The following is an 11,100-nucleotide window of genomic DNA, read 5'->3' on the forward strand; positions in this document are numbered from 1 at the left end:
AGTTAGTTAGAGATGGGATGTGATATAGCTTAAGAGATAAGATAACACTTGTGTATATAAGTGTGAAATATCTTGTAAGCAGTAATCAGTTGGTAATACACAAAATATCATATTTCTCTCTCTATCTCTCGTCTCTAGCTTTCTTTCTCTTTCTTCTTCTCTACTGTATTTCCTGGTTTCTTACTGAACACTGTTATCATTTGAAACTATATGAGAGCCAGATCAGAATGTTCATCTCTTTCCAACGAGTTGTGTGTGAGACATATATACCCCCACGACCAAAACAGAAAACAAACGAGAGAAAATAAATTGATTCACTCAACTGATCAAAACAAAACCAAAGCTTGCAGGAATCCATGATTCAACCAATACATAAACTGAAACCTAAAACTTTATGATTTTCCCAATAACATGCACGAAAGGAAATTCAGTAAACACATTTGATAATTAATCTTCAAATCAACAAAGATATAATAAGTGTATAGATCATTATGTAGGCGAACCTTTAGTGTCGAGAAATAGGTTTTTCTCTCGATCTTTTGCACGTTACACGCATGTTACGTTAGTGACACAATAGACGAGTACGTACATTTTCATATGATATAGAGTAATGCTAGGTAGACTAAATTTGTAAACTAAATGATGTGTCCAATGAGAATAAGTACATTAATCAGTAATTAAAGTAATAATCTAATCATCAACTTATATATCATTTAGTTTGCAAAATTTGGTCTACAAATTTAATCTCCCCATCCTTACCCTATGATATATAAGAGGATTAATTTCCTTAAAAAGCTCTAATTAATTACCCACCCATCGTTAGGAAAGATGACTACTCCTCTCAATTTGATGAATAGGAGTTTTTGAATAATAAATACATATTAAATCACTTTAATTATACACAATTGTTTTTCATATAGGAGAATCTATAATCCTTACTTTCATATGGCTAAAATGATACCACTTTTAACTAATTTACATTCATAAGTAACAAAATCCATTTCATGTACCACAATATACACTAGCAAATCACGTAAAGCAGTCCATACGTGATGAGATTTTATATAACGAATATATTTAACGTTAAAGATTTTTTTTTATTTAGTCTGCCATTTATGTGTAATGAGATACTTCCCTTAGTTTAAAAAATAAAATATTTCTAAAACATGTTGCAATTCATTTTGGGCAGGATAATGTTAATTAAATTCGTCCATGTGACCCAGTCTTGAGCATTTCAATTCTTATCACAAATATGGGCTCATCCATATGAACTAATTTCACCTAGTTGAACTCATTCTTTGTTTTGAGGGTATTGAATTAATAATTTTGAGGTATGTATGACCCATATATTTCTTTTTAATGGGGAAGTCATGAATTGGAAGGATTTTCTCTCTTTTTATGCTTATTCTTAGTAAGTAAACATCTCCTTAAATACTCTTAGCTGCTCATGGAGTGATACTTACATACAACACTTCTCATCCTCTTAGCTCCCATGTGTCTTTTTTTTTTTTTTTTTTTTCTTTCCCTTTTTGCATTTCAAGTGACCAAGGAGACTAAGGTCATCTACAATAGAATGCCAAATGGAGGGATATAGTCTTTTTGATAATAATAATAATAAAAATAAAAAAAAATAAAAAAAACTCATCTCCAATGGAGGGCAAAAAAATTAGCTCATATTGAAGTTTGTTTTATCTATTGAAAAAAAAATAAAAAATAAAAAACCATGAATTACACTAATCTATGAAAGAAAATGAATGAGTCAGGTTTACCAATTGAAATTGGAAATAAAATTAACAAATACAATCACTAATTCACCCGATTATCGAAACAAAGAAGACCCAAACAAAGGTATAAGCACCTAGCATTTTTCCTTATTTAGTGAGAATATAATTGTGAGGTATGCAACTTGTGCTTGTAGGTCTTCAAGAAATTGAGCAAATATCCCCATTTGGATGCTTGGAATTCTTGAAATTTTGGCTCAACTCGAATTTTGTAAAGCAACATCAATGACAGTGTCGGGTCCGACTTGATGCATATATGGTTTGGGGTAATTGGTGAACTGTCAAACAAGTATACATCACCCTGTACAACTCAGTAACCAAAAATTTCAGAGTGGATTTAACCGGAGGGCAATCTGGTAAGTTCACAATCAAATTTGTCATCACCCTCTCTTCCCCCTGCCTAAATCACTGTTTCCTTCCCATCTCTCCAATTATTGTTGTCCTTTACGCGAACACATATCATTTCAAAGTTGCTCATCAGAACTCGTACCTTAATTCCTCCCATCCCATTACTCATAACCATGCCTAGTGAGCAAGAAATTTCTCAGACTTCTTCACGCATGCATAACTACATCTCCGACGATGAATCTGAAACTGAAGATCACGAAGACCACGAGGTACAAGAAGACGACGAAGAGAGTGATGGAAGTAGTGCATCTCATGGAGGAAATTTTGAGAACTGCTTGTACAACAACATGTGTTCATCGCGCCAGAGGAGGAGGCCCGGTTGGTCACTAGGCCAAGTTCTCGACCCGAGAGCGAAATGGGTTCAAGAATGGAACAGGGTTTTCCTCCTTGTGTGTGCAACGGGGCTCATCATAGACCCTCTCTTCTTCTATGCCTTATCCATTAGCCAGAGCTGTATGTGCCTGTTTGTGGACGGGTGGTTCGCCATCACGGTGACGGTGCTCCGCTGCATGACGGACGTGTTGCACTTGTGGAACATGTGGTTGCAGCTGAAGATGGCCAAACGCTACTCCTTCACGGCCATGGTTGGTGGGGATGGTGGAGGAGCCAATGGGCTGCGCGACACTAGTCCAAGGTCTGTGGCTCTCAAGTACTTGAAGAAGAAGAAGGGGTTTCTGTTTGACCTCTTTGTTATTATCCCGATACCCCAGGTCAGAATTCACTAATTAATTTTAGTTGATGCTATTACAACATAGTTACTTCCGCATGCATGACTAATATTGATGGTCCCACATGACGGTAAAACTTATCTCCATGACAGTGAGTGTGTGAGCTTAAGTGGAGTTGTGTGAATTTAGCATGTCTAAATATAATTAATATTGTGACTTAGTATTACGTTCTGATTGTATTCTTCTTCACTTATAAGTGAAAAGTTTTATGTTCGATTCTCGTCAAAATCAAATTTGAACTATATTATTATTTGCCCATTATGAAGCTTAGCTTACTTCTCATCCCCTTAGTTTGTTCAAATTTTTTGTGGTGGATTATTAAAGGTAATCGTTTATTAATCATCATTACTATGTTTATTAATCATCATCATTATCTTTTGTCCTTATTTTTATTTTTTTTCCGTTTGCTTTATTGTGATAATTGTCGTGGGTTCTCTCCATATCATTATCAAAGATATGCGGTCCGTTTGTGAGTAATACGCGGTGAAAAAATGAATGAGGGCGTGATGGAAAAATTCTTGTCTAAAGCATTTGGTTTGCTTAAGAAATATAGGGTCCCTGTTTTTCTTTATTTGTTATGATTTTTTTTTAAAAGGTATGATTATGGCATTTAATCATTAATTTATTTTCTTATTTTTTTTAATTTTTAATTATTAATTAAATTATTAATTATTATTTTTTTTTTAACAAGTAGTGGATTGCCTCAGTGGTTAGGACTTTTCTCATCAAGGCACTAACTCTCCCACCTCATTTTTAGTGTAGAATGTGACTCGTATTAAAAATTATTTATTTTGGAAAAAATCAACGAATATGTTCATTTTCCAATACTGATAAAACATTTTATGTAGACCAAATTTGCCATGCTGCTCTTACAAAAAGGAGACATTTTTTTAGGGATGCTTTGATATAAACGCCTCGTTTTTAAATGTTATAGATTAAACATCTATTCCTTTTGCAAATTTGATTAAACATTTTCCCCACAATTTTAGTACTTTAATTTTATTTCATTAGAAGTCTATTCAAGTTAGCATTCCTTTTTTTCCTTCTATTTTTATGCATCTCTTATTATGATGATTTAAGATTTTTTTTATTTTTTATTAAAATATTTATTTTAGTAAATTAAATAGAACATAACAAAACTCGTTGTTAGGTACATTTGGTTATATCAATACATTTTATTATAATGGTACATTTAGTTACTTGGTACATTTGTATTTTTGGTCCATTTGGCTTCTTGGTACATTTGAATTTTTGGTACATTTAGTTTTTGGTACATTTGAATTTTTGGTACGTTTGTTTTCAAAACATAAGTTTTATTACTTTTGTCCTAATAATGAGGAATTACCTTCATTAATTATTTTTTTATAGAAAGAGTCCGTTAACAATGTAAAAGTTTAAATTACTTTAATTAATTTTTTAATTTTTTATAGAAAGAGTCATTAATCAACGGACAATAGCCTTTTTGTTAATTCAAAACTATATGATTTATCGTTATTATTTAGCATTATCTACAATAATAAGGATTTATCTCCGATCAACTAAAAGTTGTTCCAGAGACTTATCTACCAAAAAACAAGACTATCTAGAGCATTGTGTATGAATCAAACATATTTTTAAACATTCCAAATGTGACATCCCACATCGCCCAGGGGAGTGATCCTTATATGTATATTCTCATCCCTACCTATCACGAGGCCTTTTGGGAGCTCACTGGCTTCGGGTTCCGTAGAAACTCTGAAGTTAAGCGAGAAAGGGGCTAGAGCAATCCCATGATGGGTGACGCACTGGGAAGTTGCTCATGAGTTCCCAAAAACAAAACCGTAAGGGAATGGTAATCCCAAAGCGGACAATATCGTGCTACGGTAGTGGAGTCGAGCCCGGGAAGTAGTCCCGCCCGGGCCGGGATGTGACAATTTGGTATCAGAGCCTAACCCTGGCCGTGGTGTGCCGACGAGGACGTCGGCCCCCTAAGGAGGGTGGATTATGACATCCCACATCGCCCAGGGGAGTGATCCTTATATGTATATTCCATCCATACCTAGTACGAGGCCTTTTGGGAGCTCACTGGCTTCAGGTTCCGTAGGAACTCTGAAGTTAAGCGAGAAAGGGGCTAGAGCAATGCCATGATGGGTGACCCACTGGGAAGTTGCTCATGAGTTCCCAAAAACAAAACCGTGAGGGAATGGTAAGCCCAAAGCGGACAATATCGTGCTACGGTAGTGGAGTCGGGCTGGGGAAGTGGTCCCGCCCGGGCCGGGATGTGACACCAAAAAGATGAATATTCATTTTAATATAGTTTATAATTGGGTACGTTTTAATTTGGGGTGGGTATGTTTTCGTTTGACGTTGGTATGTCTTCATTTAATGTTTGTACGTTACCATTTGGCATGGGTGTACATTTAGATTTGAAAAGTTTAAATTTTTAAACTTAAATATATTGAAATTATTTAAAATATATAGCAGATATTTAAATGTAAATTAATTTCAATTAATCTGAAGTAGTTCAAGTCTAAGTATCTTAATCAAATGTTTCAAAAGCTTAATAAAAAACTCAAAAAGCATAAATGTTTAGTCTATAAAAGTCTAAAATGAGGCATATAATTCGAATTTTCTCTTTTTTTTTTATATTGAAACTAGAATAAACTTGATATAAGTTCAATTTGTGAGTTATTATTGAGTTTGGTCCGCTTTGTTGGGTTAGGTTCATTTACTGGTTATCCACATCAACTTTTGTTTTTATATAATATCCTTTTGTTAAATTGTGATAAATGTCATCCCTTATTTATAGTTTTATCTGTTACCCAATTTTAAGATTAAATATAAGAATTAAATATTGTTTCTCCTTTTTCCTGCTCCTAATTCACATCTCATTTTTTCTACCTCTATGACACGTGTTATCTAGTCGACATTGTAGATTTTATATATATATATATATATATATATATATATATATATATATATATATCAACCTATGTACTAGTATGGATTTATAAATCTATGGAAGATGGAATTTTTGAAAAATTATTTTCATGGATGATAGGTAGATTAATTTTTATTTACTTTCATAGATATTTATATCACAATTTAAATGTATTTTATCAATCTGTTGGTATAGGTATCATATATGATGACATATCAATTTTATTGTAACTATTTTACATAAAATTGGTTAGATTTTTATATTTATATATTCAAATTAAAATTTTGAGAGAATATGCATAAATTAAAATTAAGGAACTGGACTAAATTCAGCAACAACTCAAATTTTTTGGACCTGAATCAAAGTACCCCTTGAAACGAAGTGTTTTAGCTAATTTGTATTTCAGATAATATTGTGGGTGGTAATTCCTTCGCTATTGGAGAGAGGATCGGTGACCGTAGTGATGACAGTGTTCTTGATGTTTTTCTTCCAATATCTCCCAAAGATCTATCACTCTGTCTGCCTACTGCGTCGGATGCAAAATCTCTCTGGCTACATTTTTGGAACTGTTTGGTGGGGGATAGCCCTCAACTTGATTGCATATTTTGTCGCTGCCCATGTAAGTATTCATCTTCCATAAATCCCACCGTCTCTCTCACACTCGATAGTTTGTTTTGTATATATAGGGAGTCTAACTATAATTTAAGATGGTAATTTATTCATATGATTGATATGTTATATTGTTAGATTTTTAATTAGGTAAACTGATGCTTAGAGGTCTTAATATTGACAGTTTATTAATATAACATACTAAAATAAGGGAGAGTTTGCAATCCTGGAAATCAATTTGAGTGTGACAGTCGCATAATGTCTTACAAAAATAATAGGTGATATAGTTTATATTTCATGAACATAAGTTATAATTATAATAAATAAATATAGGTATTGTAATATGAGTAATTTGCTAATATTAGGTGGCAGTTTGAAGAAGGGATTCTTTTTCTCTTTCGCAAAAAATAATATTGAGCCCACAATATATATCTGACAAAATGAAATACAAGGTCTATAACATTCTCTTTTTTATGTAAAAATGTGTTGGATTTTCGATCCATGCAGGTAGGCCATACGTCTAGGGTTTTCGGTGGGTGAAAAGTAGTCCACTTCAACCCCAGAATACAGAGAAAGATAAGACAAGAGGCTTAACAAAATGTACCCAAGGCATGAATGATTAATCATGAATTGAAAACAAGAAGAATTTGTCCAACCGTGATGCATGTGATTGGAAATCGTTCTCAACGTCAAGAGATTTTTTAGTATGATCAGCAGAGATAATACATCATGTGTTATTATGCAAATAGTGGAATATGTGTGTTAAAAAACTTAATAAATTAAAACATAAAATTTTCTACCACTTACATAAAAATACGTGATGTACTACCCGTGTTCCTATCACAATAAACAATTTCTGAATGAGGGCAAAAAGTTGGACCTTTTTAAGCATTGTCTCACCCACACGTACTTCAAATTTTATATCCGATTTTTACAACTAGCAAAATAATAATCAAACACGTTTGCTCTCATCTTAAAAACCTTTTATTTCTGATCATCATCATATTCATCATATTGTATAATCAAACAAAAGTAACGAATAAAATTAAATATAAACATGAGAGAAATTCACTTCAAATATAGATTAAGAAAGTTTAAGGTCTCTAATTATATTTTCTGAGCAAATACTGTTTCCAAAGACATCCTCTTCAAAACTCTAAACATAATTTGTTTTTATAGTCATCCAAATTAAGTACCATTGTTTAGCGTTTATAGTTTAGAGACTTAATTTAGGATGGTACACGGGACACACTTGACTTAAACATGTTTAATTATGTTTCTCTATGTCTATAATCTGATGTTAATTTGCAGGCTGCAGGAGCATGTTGGTACTTGTTAGGAATCCAAAGGGCAGAGAAATGCTTGAAAGAGCAATGCAGAGAAACAAGTGGTTGTGGCCTCAGAATATTAGCTTGCGAGGACCCTATTTACTATGGAGCGACAAACACTCTAAGAGAAGCAGCGAGACTAGCCTGGGCGGAGAACAGAAAAGCACGGGTGACGTGTTTAGACAGTGCCGATCATTACGATTATGGAGCTTATTCATGGACTGTTCAGCTGGTCACAAATGATAGCCGATTGGAGAAGATCCTTTTCCCCATCTTTTGGGGCCTAATGACTCTCAGGCACTATTCATTTTCACCTCCTTAGTTCCCAACCTTTCTTAGTTATTTTTATTGGTTTTTTTTAGCTTTATTAACCTTTGTGTTAAGTGTTAAATGATTGAATTATATTTAATTATGTGCAGCACCTTTGGAAACTTGGAAAGCTCAACCGAGTGGTTAGAGGTTGTTTTCAACATCATTGTTCTAACCAGTGGGCTGCTTTTGGTCACCATGTTGATAGGAAACATAAAGGTAAAGAACTATGCAAGATTTTTAGGATTTATCGTTGTCGAACTATGAACTAGGACACATTTAGACATGATATCGTCTTGTCAAGAGTCTTTATTCATATGTTGATAACATAATATGTACGCACAGGTGTTTTTGCATGCCACAACATCCAAGAAACAAGCCATGCAACTGAAGATGAGAAACATAGAGTGGTGGATGAGGAAGAGGCATTTGCCTCAGGGGTTTAGACAGCGGGTGCGAAACTACGAGCGTCAGAGATGGGCCGCCATGCGTGGCGTAGATGAATGTGAGATGATCAGAAATCTCCCTGAGGGCCTCAGGAGGGACATCAAATACCATCTTTGCTTGGACTTAGTGAGACAGGTACGTTTCTGTACCCACTGCTAATCTAGATTGACTTTAGTCAAATAATGGTTGGCGCCAGCCTCCATATAACTAAAGTTGAGCACCTCTAGTACAAACATTACTACATGGGTGCATGCATGATAGTTATTTTTTTATAATATCAACAGAATATATAGAGATAATTCCGTAGTTTTTGAAACTTGTTTCAGGTGCCATTGTTCCAACATATGGATGATCTGGTTCTTGAGAATATTTGTGACCGCGTGAAGTCTCTTATATTCCCGAAAGGAGAAACTGTGAGTTACCAATATGACTATTCTTTAATATAAATGTGCCCGTGGCATATGACAATTTATCTAGCGAAACTCATTCTTCGTGTTGTTGGATTGGAGTTTCTAAGTTCAAATCTCATAGATAATAATTGTTGGTTAAAAAGTACTGTGACCATACTCGTGGACCTTATAGTTTTATGTGCAATTTAGGCCACACTCACAGCAAGAGACGTTTCATTCTAGCAAGAGACCTTCGATTCTAGTTTAACTCTATTACACGCTCATTGAATGATAACTTTCAAAGTAAAATGTGGTAGCATTAGTACATAGAATAAAATGGTTAGTCCTGCCTTTTCTTTACGCAATTCAAATTTTAGCAGTAACCTTTATGTGCTTCATACAGATAACTAGAGAAGGAGATCCAGTTCAAAGAATGCTGTTTGTAGTAAGGGGTCACCTTCAAAGCAGCCAAGTTCTCAGAGATGGTGTGAAAAGTTGCTGCATGTTAGGCCCTGGCAACTTCAGCGGCGATGAGCTTTTGTCATGGTGTCTCAGAAGGCCCTTTATAGAAAGACTACCACCATCTTCCTCCACATTAGTCACTCTTGAAACCACAGAGGCATTTAGCCTTGAAGCTGAGGATGTGAAATACGTGACACAACATTTCCGTTACACATTCGTGAACGAAAAGGTTAAGAGAAGTGCAAGGTACTACTCGCCTGGTTGGAGGACTTGGGCTGCTGTGGCGATTCAGTTGGCTTGGAGGAGGTACAAGCACCGTTTAACGCTGACTTCGTTGTCCTTTATAAGGCCTAGGAGACCTTTGTCAAGGTGTTCTTCATTGGGAGAGGACAGGCTCAGATTGTATACGGCCTTGCTGACGTCTCCAAAGCCAAATGATCAAGATGAGTTTTTTGATTGATTATAGAGATCAGTCAAAGGCTGTGTGCGTTGTGAAGTTTGGTTATGTTATAATTGTTGAATTGTAATCTTGTCTTGGCCCAAGACAATTGATCCGGTTCATACACAAAGAAAGATCCATGCACATGTTAGAGAGTTCTAGCAAAGTTCAAGTTGGTAGAATACATGCATAAATATTTAAGGCTTTTTGTTGAAAGATCTAGAATATTGTAAAAATGTGTGGTTGTTAAGCATTAGCTAGAAAGTTCTAGCAATGCCAAAGTTGGCAAACCTTGCCTATAAATAGGTGAGGTGGTAAGCTATGTGATGTAACAGCCAAGAAAGCAAGTAGTGAGAAGTGAGAGTGCCAAGTGCCAAGTGAGAAGAAGCACCAAAGCTTCTAAGAGTGTTTGAGTGTTTCCTCTTGTACTAAGTTTGTGAGTGAATAAAAAATCTTATGTAATACTTTGAGTATTCTTTCTTTCTCTTGCCTATCAATTCCGCTGCATTGCATTCTTATTTGTGAGATAAACATCTCCAAAATAGTGAAGTCTTTTTAAGTCCCAACAATAATGTCTCAATTTTGTATAAATAGAACAAAGGAAGGCCATGATATTAATGGTGTCTTGGGTAATAATTAAGTAAGTACAATTATGAGAATGTAAGGGGCAGTAATCATAAGTAGAATTATTAAAATCTCTATTAGCATATAAATTTTCTTCAGTCTCTAGCTATTACTGTAGACCAGGTGCAGGCATCATTAGTTTTAGTTTCCCTCTAGCATGCACACTTATATTTAACTAGTGCTGCCCCTCGCTTAAACACTACTAAGGCCCTTCATTTTGGCATACGTGTATGGGGTTGGTTTCAATTGAATTTCTCACTAAATTCAATGCATGCATGTAAGAAGAAACGGATGCCAACTTTCAAATTATGAAGTTAAGGTGGAGATGGATCAGTCATCACGAGGGAAAGTAGGATCATAAGCGGTAAGTTTCCTTCGCACTACAAGAAAAACATAATTTGACAACAGGCAATGAACGTTGTGAAAGACCTTCGACAACGCGCATCAGGATGTTATATATCTTGATGTTGTGAACAGTTTGGAACTTTTAACAACATTTACCAGACGTTGTGGTACATATCTTATTAAAGTTTATTTTTGGCAACGTTCAGAAAAGGTTGTCGAAAACATCCGCTTACAACGACTTAAGAACGTTGTGGATGCCTTTTTCCACAAACCTATTAATTTGAACTTTCTCATTTTAAGTAGGGTTCCAC

The 11,100-nt window shown here is 34.8% G+C and overlaps 1 protein-coding gene across 1 annotated transcript; it reads left to right on the forward strand.

Annotated features, from left to right (window-relative positions):
• Nucleotides 1–2,200: 2,200 nt before the first annotated feature.
• On the forward strand, nucleotides 2,201–10,282 carry LOC137716127 (cyclic nucleotide-gated ion channel 4). The gene is made up of 7 exons (XM_068455526.2): nucleotides 2,201–2,899; nucleotides 6,244–6,456; nucleotides 7,758–8,071; nucleotides 8,194–8,302; nucleotides 8,429–8,665; nucleotides 8,857–8,943; nucleotides 9,323–10,282. The coding sequence occupies exons 1-7, from the start codon at nucleotides 2,303–2,305 to the stop codon at nucleotides 9,839–9,841; spliced, it is 2,076 nt and encodes a 691-aa protein (XP_068311627.2). The 5' UTR covers nucleotides 2,201–2,302; the 3' UTR covers nucleotides 9,842–10,282.
• The last annotated feature ends 818 nt before the right edge of the window (nucleotides 10,283–11,100 follow it).

The sequence above is a fragment of the Pyrus communis genome, chromosome 3 (genome assembly GCF_041283825.1).
Source record: "Pyrus communis isolate YQ-2024b chromosome 3, ASM4128382v1, whole genome shotgun sequence".
Lineage (NCBI taxonomy): Eukaryota > Viridiplantae > Streptophyta > Magnoliopsida > Rosales > Rosaceae > Pyrus > Pyrus communis.